The following is a 14573-nucleotide window of genomic DNA, read 5'->3' as shown; positions in this document are numbered from 1 at the left end:
TCGCCATTAAGCGAAAACATCATAAAGCTAATAATAATAATAATAATAATAATAATAATAATAATAATAATAATAATAATAATAATAATAATAATAATAATAATAATAATAATAATAATAATAATAAAAAGAAACATATTGAAACCCGTTCAGTGCATTCCAATGGGGTAAAAACTCACCATCCAGCGAAGATCCTCCATACGGCGGCCATTTCCGCTGCCTGTATAGCGAGGAATCCATCCCTAAACACAGCGGGGAGCCATTTTAATTACCCGGCAGCCATTTTGAAACCGCTGATCAGCTGTTTTAAAAACATCGTTTTGCGAAGAATCGGTTCCCGAAGCAGGGAACCGATCATCGCAAAGCGAAATTCCTCCATTGTTTTGCAATCGCAATTGCAATCGCAAAAAGATGTCGTTGAGCTGATTCGTCGTAAAGCAGGGCAATCGTAAAGCAAGGCGCCACTGTACTGAGCTTACCTTTGAGTTACGATGGACATTTAGCCTGCTGTTTGAACCACTGCAGGGACAGGCTGATGCCCTCTTAAAGATGCCGATCAAACAATGTCTTTGTTGAAGTGAACTAGCCTGCCCCCAGAAAATTCCTACCTGCACCTTTCTTGTCCCTGTAAAGGGGCTTGTACATTTTTTATTGAAGATAGGATCACTTTCCTTTGGTTTGTCTCTCCAGCACATATGATAGCTGGGAATGGACAAAAGGAAGCCTTCCTCTTTGACTTTTCCAATATCCTGAAGCAGCTTCATAAGAGAACTATCTGATACAGGCAAATTAAACACTTTCTTAGCTCCATGGAAATGTTTAAATTCCAAAGCATGTGGAGGCTAACTTTGGAAAACCAAACCTTCCTGTGATCACATGTCTGTGTGCATGCATGCATGCATCTGGGGGGTACATTTTCAAAAGGAGCAGCATTTGCAGCAGGAGGGGTGGTTTTTCTTGACTGCCTCTTTGAAAGGAAAGTAAACAAAAATCTCCCTTGTTACCCTTTCCTATCCCCCTCCCGCTTCTGACAGTGGGCTGTGGTGGGTCCCAAATAGGGTAACTTTGAGTCCGTATGCCATTTAGATACGAAGAATGCACCAAATGTTACACTGGATCTCTTAGTGACTCTATTAGCCCCCTCCACCCTGCTCCAAAATGGGCATGTCGACATTCCCTAGGCTATGCCCAGCAGGATTTGCTTGCAAACCATGTTGAGAAAACTAATTTGCATTAATCATAATCAGAGTTGATGCAGATTGACTGATGTAATTACTGATAACCAGGACCTGAATCAATTATTAATCCCAGCAAGAGAAGATTTATTCAGTCACTAGGATTTGCATAGGTATTGACTATTTTTAAGTAGTTGTTTTAATGGGTCTACCCCATCTGGGACCAGCAGCAGGATTGAGGACTGTGTGTTTGCTTAGAGTGAAGGGTGCATTTGTTTTTCAGCGGTCAGAGGTGCAAGAGAGACTGTAGGGCCTGCTTCTGATCTGTGACTCATTGGAACCTTACGTCTAACCAGGCCCAGTAAAAAAAAGGAAAAGAAAAAAAAAAGAAAACTTGGCTTATACTGCTCTGTCATCCTGTTTCTAGGGTGAAAGCATAGCATTCAATCTATGGGAAAAAAATCTATCGTCAAGCACTTTTGTTGTTGTTGTTGCATGAAATAAATGTACTCCTGGTGTCCCGCCATTTGACTGGTGTTGACAGGGAAGCTGAGCTTCCACTTACCTCGTGGTATTTTCCCCCCAGATGGTACCATGCTAATCTCACACGCACTTTGGCTGAGCATATGCTGATGAGGGTGCCAAGAGATGGGGCCTTCCTGGTGCGCAAGAGGAGTGAGCCAAACTCTTACGCAATCTCTTTTCGGTGAGTATGTTGGTGCCCAGAGACTGCGGGTCGTTACTTAAGAAACATGCCAGCGTGCTTGCAGTAGAAGGGTAGATTCCGCCCGCGCTGCCTTGCATGCACCATACTTTTAACCCATTATGTAATGATTGTTTGGGAAGTTTGTTTGCTTGTTTAATTAATTTCTTATTTTGCTGGCCTTTTCTCTCTTAGGGCCGAAGGGAAGATCAAGCACTGTCGAGTGCAGCAGGATGGCCAGACAGTCATCTTGGGTAACTCAGAGTTTGACAGCCTAGTAGATTTAGTTAGCTACTATGAAAAGCACCCCCTGTACCGAAAAATGAAGTTGAGGTATCCAATCAATGAGGAAACGCTGGAGAAGATTGGAACTGCGGTGAGTGGGGCATAAGGCCTGCTGTGGGTAGCAGGCCGTTTTATCCTCCTGCTGAGGGCCTGCTTGTCTCCCACATGTCACTTACCCTTCCTCTAGATCTGCGGGCATCATCTTCATACCTCTGTGTTTTCTAGTCCTGTCCAGCAAGTGAAAAGCACGACACTTCTCACCCAGCCCAGAGTACCAGTTTCCATATTTCTCTGTCCTTTGATAAGACTTGCATGGATTTATACTTCCTATGTATTTTTTTTAAATCTAAGGATTGGAAATATTTGTAAATGAGGGCAAATCTTCAACCCCTCACAGGCCGTGCCAGGTCGGGAAATGGCCTCAAGTGGCCCAGTAGCGGGGTGTGAGGACCAAATAAGACTTGACATTCTCTTCCTGTTTCAATTTTTGGACATGGGCAGGGTGCTTCAAGGGGCTGTTTGTCCCCCCCCCCCCCCAGTAAGAACTAATGTTCCTAGGAAGGTCACGAAACAGAAATTCCCAGTTCTTGTGTAATCTTTTTTTGCTGCAGGATGTGTAGGACTGAGAGCCTAAAATGACCCAGGGAGATGTTCCACTTTGCATATTACTGTCTTTACCTACCAGCTTGCCACCATTCGAGTTCAGTCAGTCTCTAGCTGTAGAAGCAGTATTTTCTGCCTCATCTTTCCTGCAATCATTGCTCAGAGAACTAGCAAGAAAGGTTAATTTAGACAGATTTATCCTTTTTGTTTCTTTCTCCAGGAGCCGGATTATGGCGCTCTCTATGAAGGACGGAATCCAGGATTTTATGTGGAGGCAAACCCTATGCCAACCTTCAAGGTATTTTCTTAATATCTTTGAGAATATCTTATTGAGCAAGCTGAGATCCATGGGCATGTTTCGTAAATCAGTTTTGTGAAAAGTTTGCCCCCTCAGTTGAGAATGAAAAAACGTACAGGCAACATTTGGGGTTCCTATATGTTCTCACTTTCAGGATAGATTCCTCAATTTAGGTGGAAGGGGGGGCAATATTTATTATTTAAACGGCTCTGTAGAGGAAGGATGAAACATTAACACACCCACACACCCCAATCCTTCGGCATTACAGTCTCATTCTGGACCTGCTATTCCTCCATTTGCTCTTTATAGAGATTTTTGAAAGATGGAGATGCGTTCACGTATTTATGTCATAATCTATACTTGGGCTCGAAGTTTCTTAGGTAAATATGGTGGCATTCACATAGCGTTCTGGGATAGGAAAGAAAGATACTCCTTCCTTGAAACCCCTGATGGTCAGGCTGATGCTGGTAAATGGCAGAGACAGAATTTCTGTACAGGATTTTGACCCATATCTTTCATTGGTCCCCTTTTGCATCTTGTTTCAAACAATAAGATGTTAAGGGTACACATATGACTTTTTGAAGTTATTTGTGTATGTAGGCTTTGTAAGTATGGCTGGAGGGAGAAAGAAATCAGAATAATAGGTATCTGGAGGTAGGCAAATTCTCTGCCAAGCATTGGTTTGTTCCTGTTTCTTATTTGTTTTGTTTTGTTCCTGTGAGTCTACTCATCATAGACACTTATCATAGCTGCTTATTTTCAGATGGGGAGTAATATCTAATCATACATGGAATCTTATGCAATCCCTTGCAGTAGTAACCTCACTTTTTGACATTTACAGCCACCCCAGTTTTTACATTGACCATGTAGTCTCATTCCCCCTTTTCCTGTTTGTTTTGCTTTCAGTGTGCAGTCAAAGCCTTATTTGACTACAAAGCTCAACGGGAAGATGAACTCACCTTCACAAAAAATGCTGTGATTCAGAATGTGGACAAACAAGAAGGAGGCTGGTCTGTGTTCAATGCTTCTCAGATACTGCATTTTGGAGAGGGGAGCGTCTCTCAGAGATCAAGTCTCAAAGTAGCCAAAAATCATGAGCCATCCACTCCAATTCTGATAAGAACTTGTAGAAGAGTTTTATTTTAGGATGCAATTTAAACATACAGGATGATAATCTGATTCTGTACTTCATTTTTAGAATTGAAATTACGTATTTGGCAGTAAACCTGGGTCTTGGAATCTCTGTTTGTTCCCAAGTATTGGACCTAAGTTGTGAAACATCATCACGTTCCCTTTACAATTCCTTTTCCTTCCTCTGCTTCTCCCCTTCTAAGCCTTGAGTCCATCTCTGTCGCTGGAAGTCCATTTCAGCACTTGGGTCTTGGCCAAAGTTCCATTTAAGGTGTGCACCTTCGCACATGCGATTCTGCCCCCCTCCGCACAGCTTTCCTCCTCCTCCTCCATTTGATTGTTTTCAGCCCCTTTGGTTCTGGTTGTGACAGAACTCTGCACGCGGGCAGAGCCCCACCCAGCGGGGCTAAAAATTAGAAGGCACCACTGTACTCTACCTCCTCACAAAATAGACCTGCCTTTCCGTCTACTTGCTCAGTGCACAGTTTATAAGGTCTGCTTAGTGCCACATGTTTGTATTCTGATTAAATAATTTTTATTTTCAGTACTGAATAGTTATTTAAATTTTATTCTGGATATGTGGAGGTTTGAATGTGCATCTTCTTGTTTCTCCAGGTGGAGAGGAGACTATGGGGGCAAAAAGCAGCTATGGTTCCCTTCTAATTATGTGGAAGAAATAGCCAGCCCAGCTGGCCTGGAGTCGGAAAGGGAGGTGAGAATAAGGAAGGAGAAAGCAGCAGAGGTCCCCTTTCTTGCTATTCGAAGTCTGGGCTTATGAGCTTATTTTTAATATGTAAAAAAAGTTTTCCCCACCTGTGCTCTAAATTAAGCTCCACTGCTTTAAGATGGCTTTTCCCCTCAAGAATTTGCAAATCAAATTATTGTCCACACTTCATTTTCCTGTGAGTTTATTTATGATACTTCTGCACTGTTTAATATTTTAAAAACCCTTAGCAGTTTTGTTATATTAAGCAGTATATAAGCACAAGAAAAAAGCAAAATACAATATTAATCTTAAATGCCTATACAAGGCCATAGTCCTTGATTAAAGACTGTGAATGGCTTTCGTTTCTCCCCTTTCCTGCTCACAGATGCAGGAAACGGTCAGTGATGAACCCAGACATATGAGAGACGGGAAAGTGAAAGAGAGATATTTGAAGAGGCAGTGGAGCAGCAGTTAAAGCAAGGGCAGAGATTTCCAACATTTTTAGCTATTTTAAAGCAGAGCACCTGCCCAGACATTCTTTTGGCAGATTGGATGATAAATATAATGCAATGAACCAATATGCTGTGAATCCGATGTGGCATGTTAAATAGAGTGACGGAGTAGTACTCTGGGCACCGGGGTTCGAATTTTCATTTGGCCATGGAAAGTCACTGGGGGAGTGAAGCTGGTAAAAACACTCCTTAAATATCTGATTTGCCTTGAAAGCCCTGTTAGGGTTGCTGAATTGATGGCACATAACTACTGTAATTGACTAATATTCTGTGAACTTGCTTGTAGCAACAGCTGGATGAAAATAGCCCCCTAGGAGACCTGCTTGGAGGTGTCCTGGATGTCCCAGCTTGTCAAATAGGTAAGTGTTGGGGCAGGCTGGAAGAAATGAGCAATTCAGATTTTAGGCCTTAAGTATTTTCACAGTACACAATTCAGTCCCTTTTGTTACTGCTGTACAGGCTTTCTCTTACAAAGGCTTTATTCCTAGACCTACAACCGGTGTTCTTACATTGGGCATGGGGCTGCAGAATTGCACCTTCTGTCTAGCCAGCTTAATATATGGAGAGAGATGTTGAGATTTACAACTCACTAGAGGCCCCACTCCTGCATTCGATGATCTGTGCTTTCTCTCCTGTGTATGTAGGGCCATATTGGGTAATATTATTTAGGAACGTTGCAGTTAAGAGTTTTCTGCCCTGATACACACCCATTGAAGATACATAACTGGTCTCAGCTAGACACGAATCATTTTTCCCAGTTAAAGTCTGAGGATTTGGAAAGAGCAAATGGCTTATTGTCTGCAGGACCTAATATTCAACCTGCTCGTTTCCTTCACAGCCATCCGCCCTGAGGGTAAGAACAACCGCATGTTTGTGTTTTCAATCAGTATGGCTTCTGTGCCACGATTGTCCTTGGATGTAGCAGCGAACTCGCATGAAGAATTGTTGGACTGGGTGAAGAAGATCCGCGAGGCAGCCCAGACTGCTGATGCCCGAGTAAGATATGCTTTTCCCCTTAGATGTAGCAATTCATAGATGTGAACAATACCAGACGGTGGAAGTTTTCCTGGCCGCCACATAAGAGTACAAAAATTCCTTTCCCCCCACTAGGGTTTGGATTCTTAAAAATTAAGCTGATTTCATAAGGTTGGATTTAGCATGGGATGTGTTCGGTCATCTTACTTACTACCTCTGGCAATGATGGGCTCCCTGCTCACTCTGTCAAAGTGTCTATAGGTTTCTGGCTCCCTTTTCCCCTATTGTAGAAAAGTTTTGCTGTTGTAGAACAGATGGCCCAAAATAAAATAAAATCCTATCAGTTTTTCAAGTCACAGTAGAATCTGATGGTTTGTGATTTCTTATTAGTGAACTTTAATTTTGCCATCACAAATGCACCTGCTTCAATGCTGCGGTTCGTAAATAGTGTTGATGTAGAGACTAGGAAAGCCAGATTTAGGAAAGCCAGATTCTAGTCCCTATGGGACCCTCAAAGTCACAGGGTGACCATTTGCCAGGCACTGAGGCTTGACTTCCCTTGCAGAATTGTGGAAGAAAAGCAGGTTATGCATGTAACCAGTGAACAGATCAATAAATCAATATTACAAGCCCTGCTGTCTTTTCCCCTACTTTGGCAGCTCTCTGAAGGGAAGATGATGGAGAGGAGGAAGAAAATAGCACTGGAACTTTCTGAGCTAGTCATCTACTGTCGCCCGGTCCCCTTTGATGAAGAGAGTAAGTATAGATGACATCAGACAAGTATTATTTTATTTATTTTATTTTATTTATTTAACTTATATGCCGCCCACACTACCCAAAGGTCTCTGGGCAGCTTACAACATTTTAAATACAATAAAAAGACAAAACAATTAAAATGCAATTAAAATATATACTCTAAAAATTGCCATCGGATATTATGCTTTCTGTTTGGTGAAATTGTTGGAGTTGTAAAAATGACAAAAACAAAAAATGGGTTTATCTGCTTTGCAGAACCAGGAGGTTTTCTTTCCAGTCTTCTTCCCTGGCATGGACGGTGACTTGACCTGACTGAGGAGCTGCTCCAATTCAGTCTGCCTCGTTTCTTTTGCAGAGATTGGCACAGAGAGGGCTTGCTACAGAGACATGTCCTCCTTTCCCGAAACAAAGGCAGAAAAGTATGTCAACAAGATAAAAGGCAAGAAGTTCCTGCAGTACAACCGGTTGCAGCTTTCCCGAATCTATCCGAAGGGTCAGCGCCTTGATTCTTCAAATTATGACCCCCTCCCTATGTGGATTTGTGGCAGCCAGTTGGTGGCACTGAACTTCCAGACACCGGGTGAGACCCATCTTTCACTGAGAAGTTTCAATAATCACAATAGCGCGTCTCTGCAGCCGACTAGTTTAGAGCCTCTCCGTGTGCCAGAGGAAATAGCAATAGTTTGTACTTGATGCGGTGTTCACTGTCACATTATTAGTGACAGCTCTCTTTTTTGGTGCTTGCTCATGTTTGGGGTGGTTCATATTTTCTTTCATCATTGAATTTTGCACCTCTTTCTGTGTGTTTCTTTAATGACTTGCGGAAATGAGCAATTTTTTTAAAAAAAATGCCTAAATTTGTCTCCTGATCAGAATGCCATCTATTTTCTGGGGGTTGGGGGAGGGGAACGACACATGAATCTAACAGAGCACCAAACAGCTAAAAGCCGGGAGCCTGGCAGCCATTTTGTTCTCTTCTCCACTCCTGCCCCCCTTCCCCGCCTAACAGCTGATCGGATGGCTCTTGAGATGCATCTGGAGGCTTGCTCAGCACCCAAAAAGGCAGGGGAATAAAGCTGGAAATAAAAAATGCTGCTTTTCCCTTGCCCCCGGGAGGCTTCTGAAAATGGGGGATATTTATTCCCCTGCCACAAAATGGCTGCCAGGCTCCCCGCTTTTAGCTGTTTGGTGCTGTTTTTCCTGCAGTTCAGGGGCTAACAAGGCCTGGTAAGTGGCTTTCTTTTATTTATTTTTAAGTTTCTGACTTTTCCCCCCATACGAATGCATTAATTAATTTTCAATGCATTCCTATGGGGAAATTTGGTTTCGACTTGCGAACGTTTCAGCTTACGAATGGATTAAGTTCATAAGTCGAGGGCCCACTGTACCATCCTTACCATGTATGTGCCCAAGTGTTTGTGTGTTTTTGATTTCAAACTGAAATGTGTTTTTTTTTAAATTTGTAATTGATATCTTCCATTGTTGTTGCAAAGGCTTTCTACTAATGCTAGGGGAAGGGTGAAAAATGCTTCACCTGCTGAAAAAGTACACTTCAATTTACATAGAATTGCATTTAGAGTTTTATGAACTGTCCAGTTAGCATATATTTTTGGTAAGGGTCTAGTTCAGTGGCTGCCAACTTTGGGTTCCCTGATGTTCTTGGCTAAATTTCACCACTAGCTGTGCTGGCCAGGATTTCTGGGAGTTGTACTCCAAGAACATATGGGGACCTAAGTTGGGAAGAACCGATCTAGTTCAGAGACAGTGCTACAGCCCTGAAATGTACTATTAATGCTCTGCTAAAACTGTTCTTCATAAAAACACTTCTGTTGTTGTAGACAAACCAATGCAGATGAATCAGGCCCTATTCATGTCAGGAGGCCGGTGTGGGTTTGTGTTGCAACCAGCTAACATGAGGGATGATATATTTGATCCCTTTGACAAGAACACTCTGCGTGGGCTGGAGCCACTCTCCATCTCCATTGAGGTTTGTGTTTTGCTTGTCTCGGACCTGCTGCAATAAATGCTTATTTCTACCATGTTGTGAGCGAACATTTCTTTTCTTCCATTCTCCCTGTCCTAGAACTTCAAAAGACCACCACATTCCTTCCTGAACGGACAACATTTACCGTATTTTTCGCACCATAAGACGCACTTTTCCTCCACAAAACAGGGGGGTGGAAAGTCTGTGCGTCTTATGGAGCGAAGAAAACAGATTATATTTTCCTGTTTTCTTCTCCTAAAAAATTGGTGCGTCTTATGGAAAGGTGCGTCTTATGGAGCGAAAAATACGGGTATGTATTGTATCTGTATTTCCAAACATCCCCGTTTCTGTTATGAAATAGTTCTAGTTGAACCAAAAAAAAGAAAGTAATAAAATGGACTGGCATATTTGGTTTTACAGTAGTTTGGATGTAATGGCAAATATGTTTTGCGGTACAGGAGAGAGAGATAACTTGACCCCATCTTGTTGGACTGTGCTCGCATCATTCCTTATCATTAGCTGTGCTGTCTACAGCTGTTGAAAGTTGTAATACGATGATATCTGAAGGGCCCTACATTTATCATACTAATGGATAAGAGGCTCTCTATCCATAGTTCCTCCTTATGGCCAACCTGGGAGTTTTGTTTAGTTTATGCTGTAATTTGCTAAAATACACAGTGATCAGAAACCATGGTTTGATCCTGGCTCGTTTCAATAACCAATAACCTCTGAAGAGAAATGTGCCCCAACACCAGCTCTGCTACATAATTCGGATTGGGAGAACAATGGCATCATGGCATATTCCTCTTAAGAGGACTCAGACTGCAGATTCCGAACTTTTGTTGGTCCCTTGGACTAAGGTGGCAAATTTGATGCTTTGGGCGTTTTCCCACTTGACTCCAAGGCTGTGAAATTCTCATCCAGCACCTTTGTATCGAACCAGAGTTGGACAGATGTATCAGTTCAACTCAGAGCTCTAGGTGTTGGGTGCAGGGAGAGGGCAGCAACTGGTGTGTTTTATTTGGGGTTTTTAGCAATAAGTTAATTCTTTTTTATCACTGCTTACTTTGAGGAACTTTATGTTGATGTACAGGTTCATATATGCCAGTGATGGGAATTTGAGTCACGTGATTTGCTGTCAAGTTGGACTTAAGTCGCACCAGTGATTCATCTCGGACTCAACTTTATTTGTTTTTTTCAAAGAGTTGGACTTGACTTGCAACTCAGAACCCACCCACCCACCCTTTTTTCTGGGGAAGAAACCTTGTTTTTACTTGGGACTGGGTACCACTTAGACTTAGGACTTAGACCCAAAGACTTCCCAACATCCCTGATATACAACAGAGAGAGAGAGGGTACATGTACACACAGTACATATAATATTAAGTTTGTGGTTAAATGTGTTGCATGTTGCATGTACATTATTGACTTTATTGGAATGCACATTGGTGTAGAGTGCAATATAAATATTATTATATTATTATTATAATGTGTGAGATGTAAAAGCAAACTATGGACCTCTTATCTCAAACTCTGAGACTTACTGTCAGTCAAAGAACATGACCCTGAGCTTAGATAGGTAACTGATTTGATTCCTCATAAAGCAGATTGATAGGCTTATATTTTATGTTTATAGTGGTGTCGTGTAATTGAGTATTATATGAGTGAAAATCTTGTTCCTGCATAAATTACCAAGTGTCTAGTTATAGGGATCTTGTCTCCCCTTGAGTAGTTGGACCTCCTTGGACCATTATTATGGGTAACCTTCAAAAATTAATGGCAAGAGTCTTCTTTTAAATAGATGATAAATAGAGAAGACACCCACTGGAACTATTAAGAGAAAGCAGTTTTATGAGAAAGATGGCAAAACATACTGTCTTCTGACACCCATAGGTGGCTCCCTCCACTTAAAAATCGAGTCTCCTGACTTTTATGCACTGCATGCCAAAGGGTTGCTCATTTTGAAAGCGTAGGCATGATTCCGGCTTTATCACTGAAGTAAACAAAAGGTCTAAGGAGACACAAACGAGAATGCATATTCCCTATTACTCACTGTTTCCCTGTCCCATGATAGGACTCAGGAACATGTGCTTCAGCTATTAGACTTGCAAATGAAGCTTGTGTTCACCTCTCAGCGACCATACTGAATGCAAGATAGGAAGGCAAATAAAATCATGTGCTGTGAGAGACAGATATACAGTACCTCTTAGTGGAAGAACAGTGGTAAGCTTATCCGTCTAGTTTGTGTCTCAGTGATAGCCAACTTTACCAAAATCAGAAACACTAAAGCTCACTGAAAGTGTCAAACTGAGGTTAACTAACCATGACTAACTTGTTTCAGTAGCTTCAGAGAGGCAGCACATTCCTAAGCATGTTTGCCTAGAACTATAACCCCATGTGTTTCAGGAGGCTTGCTTCTTAGTAAGTGTACAGAAAGCTTTGGTCACGACTGCCTTCAACTTGATTAGAGCCGGTGCTGTATCACAAGATATCACTGCCATGCATAAGTTTTTCTTTGACTCTTTGTTTTTAATCCTATAAGGGACATGGTGGTGCTGTGGGCTAAACCGCAGAAGCCTGTGCTGCAGGGTCAGAAGACCAGCAGTCGTAAGATCGAATCCACGCGACGGAGTGAGCTCCTGTCGCTTTGTCCCAGCTCCTTGCCAACCTAGCAGTTTGAAAGCATGAAAATGCGAGTAGATAAATAGGTAGTTAGTTGACTGAGTTGTGGATATCCATTTTGCAGGGTATGCTGCTGAGAAAGCTGTAAAGTAATGGTGCAATCTTACTTCTACCTGTCCTTGATAGGTTCTTGGAGCACGGCATCTTCCCAAAAATGGAAGAGGAATTGTTTGCCCGTTTGTAGAAGTTGAGGTGGCTGGAGCAGAATATGATAATGCAAAGCAGAAGACCGAGATGGTGGGTGAGTACCTGGGTAGATTGCTCAGAACTCTGGTTGGAAAATAGAGCAGCATCTTTTGTGCCTCCTAGCTCAAGAGGGCACGTTGGAACATTCAAACCCACTTCCTTCTTATATAGTCAGACCGGTATGTAGTTGATGATCTGACACTTCCTGAGGTCCCTTCCTCTTGGCTTATGACTCTGAGCTGCTTTTCTTAGGCATTTCCAACATGTGAAGATGAGGTTTGCAAAGGTTCATCATCTCCTTGGCCAATTAGCGTCAAATGTAGTTTGAGCAGCTCTTTGAAGTGGCAAGGGGTATTTCCTGTTCACTGAACAGCTACAAGCAATTATACAAGCAAAAGAAGGTCTACTTTCTGATTTGCTGCAAAATACAGAGACAGACCTGATGGAATTATGAATTGCCATGCAGTGGATTAAGTTAGATGAGCAGAACATGGTTGGAGAATCAAAACAAACAAACAAAAAATGACTTTCCCCAGTTATCCTTCCTGTTTCTTCTTGCTTTTTTGTCTTCATATACTATGTGCCCATCACCAGTACATGCATTTCATACAGTGCTATGAGCAGGCTGGACAAAAGTATAGTCTAGGGACAAAGTAAATTATTAAGGGGCTCTGCTTGGAAGTTGCCACCAAGTGAATTAGTATACCTTTTCAACTTTTGTGTATTTTTTATTTGTTAAAGAAGCTTGCTGTCTTTTTAAAAAATTTAGTGTTATGGAAACGTTGACTCTTGTTTCCTATGGGTTTGCTTTCTGCTCACTGATTCCATGAAATTTTACTGTATAAGGATTGAAATGTTGCTTCACAATTGTGTGTGTGTGTTTTTTGAAAGGATGGGTATACCTGGGAAAGTAATAAATTTGTTCTTAGTCTGTACTGTTTCTGCAAAAAGAAGTCAAGTTTACTAATTGGTTTTCTTTTGGGGCACAGGAGGGTGCTGAGGATTCCGAAGAGTTTATTACACTTTTTTGGAAGTTGACTTCTAAAGAAGTGATTTTAATACGTCATGTACACAGCGTTACAGAAATTAGCCTGCACTTATTCTGAAGCATCTTGTTAAAGAACTAGTATGCATCAGGAAGCAGTTTGTACAGTCCTGGCCAGTTCTTAGAGCAGATTGGCCTTTGTGGATAATAAAGTACATCTTCTTGTTGACTATGTTCTAATAACACAGGAAATAACTTATTATCATAGTACTAAAGTAAGAAGGAAAAACAGCAGGGGATCCATGGCCACAGCTAGGAATGGATGAGAATTTCAGTTCAAGTTAATTTTTTTTAGTAAGAATTTACCAAAATTCACAAATGTCTTTTTATTTGGGATGGAAAGAATGTGAGGTTTTAAAGAAGTTATATGCAGGAGGAGCCAAAGACAGTAGACGTCTCTATCCAGACCCACAGTTTTGGAAGCCAAACTATTAAAAATTTAAATCCTGTGTATTTAACCATGTGCTAAATTAAGGTCGCCACTTCTCTCTGTCTCTGTCCCACATTTTCTGCGTTTCGCTCTCACACACATACATATAGTTTGAGAGGCTGCTTATCATTAGCACTCAATGGCAGAAATCTGCAATGTGGTCCTCTTTGTGTTTGGAACAGAGATGCTATTACAAGTGGCTTCAGAAAATAGGGGAGGATTTTGTTTCAGGCTTTTTTTAATAGAATTTACCAAAAGTTATAACTCAGAAAAGGCTTCATGAAAGACTGAAAAAGATGAGATGTAAAAGAAAGGAAAACCCAGATTTTCACAGCCTGCGCTGCTGCTATTGCTACTACTACTGCAGCAGCAGCATATTGTATATGCTTCAAACCCTACTTGATTGTATTGGCTAGTTTTGAGAGCCAGTGTAGGTCAATGAGGTATGGTTCTGTGGGTCCAGACCTGGAGGATATGACCTCAACTCACACTGGATGCTTTTAATCAAGTCAGAATTTCATGGCCTCAAGTTTGTTGTGTGCTAGAGCAAGGCCTTGCCTTGGGAAGAAATGCAAGAGGCAGCTTTTGGCTAGGTGCCTGAAATTTTGGAAAGGTATCTGAATCCTTTTTTTTAAAAAAAATCTTTAACAAGTCTATTCATAATGTACATTACAGATGGGTAAAAAACAACTGGTTTGGCAGTTCATGCAGGTCCATTTATGAGGTGTTCAGCGCTTCAAAGTTCCACTGCCTCTGAGTGAGTGCCCACTGGGAGGCAGTGGCCCAGCTTTCTTGCCTTCCTTCTTCTGGGCAATGTGGGCACCTAAGAGAGAAGGGAGTGAGCTTTGAAACGCCCAACGTCTGTTCAGATGATACATCCACCAGCATGAAATGCCAAACCGGCAGTTGGTGCCCATCTGTAATGTATACTCCTCTGCTATTTTAACAGCTAAGGGGAGATGTCCTTTGATAAGTTAGATTGCATCCGAGTCTACGTATAGAGCCAAGAGTGCCCCACTCTCAACACAAATGCACAGAAAGCGGGTGGATGCACACTGATGATGGGATAGCAGTAACAGTCTGTCTTTGGCAGCTGGTTGAG

At 41.8% G+C, this 14573-nt stretch overlaps 2 protein-coding genes across 5 annotated transcripts in view; one reads left to right on the top strand and one right to left on the bottom strand.

The window, feature by feature from the left end:
• Nucleotides 1–14573, bottom strand: part of ZHX3 (zinc fingers and homeoboxes 3) — a 90102-nt gene that overhangs the window by 4200 nt on the left and 71329 nt on the right. The gene's annotated exons all lie outside the window — the stretch shown is intronic.
• PLCG1 (phospholipase C gamma 1) overlaps nucleotides 1–14573 on the top strand; it is a 107331-nt gene that overhangs the window by 87243 nt on the left and 5515 nt on the right. For 3 of the 4 annotated variants that reach the window (XM_020789225.3, XM_020789224.3, XM_020789223.3), the window contains exons 18-28: nucleotides 1762–1881; nucleotides 2074–2254; nucleotides 2987–3064; nucleotides 3971–4074; nucleotides 4811–4907; nucleotides 5700–5772; nucleotides 6252–6409; nucleotides 7048–7144; nucleotides 7500–7724; nucleotides 8983–9131; nucleotides 11937–12051. In XM_020789225.3, coding sequence (XP_020644884.2) covers nucleotides 1762–1881; nucleotides 2074–2254; nucleotides 2987–3064; nucleotides 3971–4074; nucleotides 4811–4907; nucleotides 5700–5772; nucleotides 6252–6409; nucleotides 7048–7144; nucleotides 7500–7724; nucleotides 8983–9131; nucleotides 11937–12051 — 1397 coding nt within the window. The remainder of the gene's footprint in view (nucleotides 1–1761; nucleotides 1882–2073; nucleotides 2255–2986; nucleotides 3065–3970; nucleotides 4075–4810; nucleotides 4908–5699; nucleotides 5773–6251; nucleotides 6410–7047; nucleotides 7145–7499; nucleotides 7725–8982; nucleotides 9132–11936; nucleotides 12052–14573) is intronic. The other variant, XM_020789226.3, reaches the window with a different exon arrangement.

This window comes from Pogona vitticeps, chromosome 4 (genome assembly GCF_051106095.1).
Source record: "Pogona vitticeps strain Pit_001003342236 chromosome 4, PviZW2.1, whole genome shotgun sequence".
Taxonomy (NCBI): domain Eukaryota; kingdom Metazoa; phylum Chordata; class Lepidosauria; order Squamata; family Agamidae; genus Pogona; species Pogona vitticeps.
Note: the sequence above shows the minus strand (reverse complement) of the source record. Positions and strands in the feature narration are given on the sequence as shown.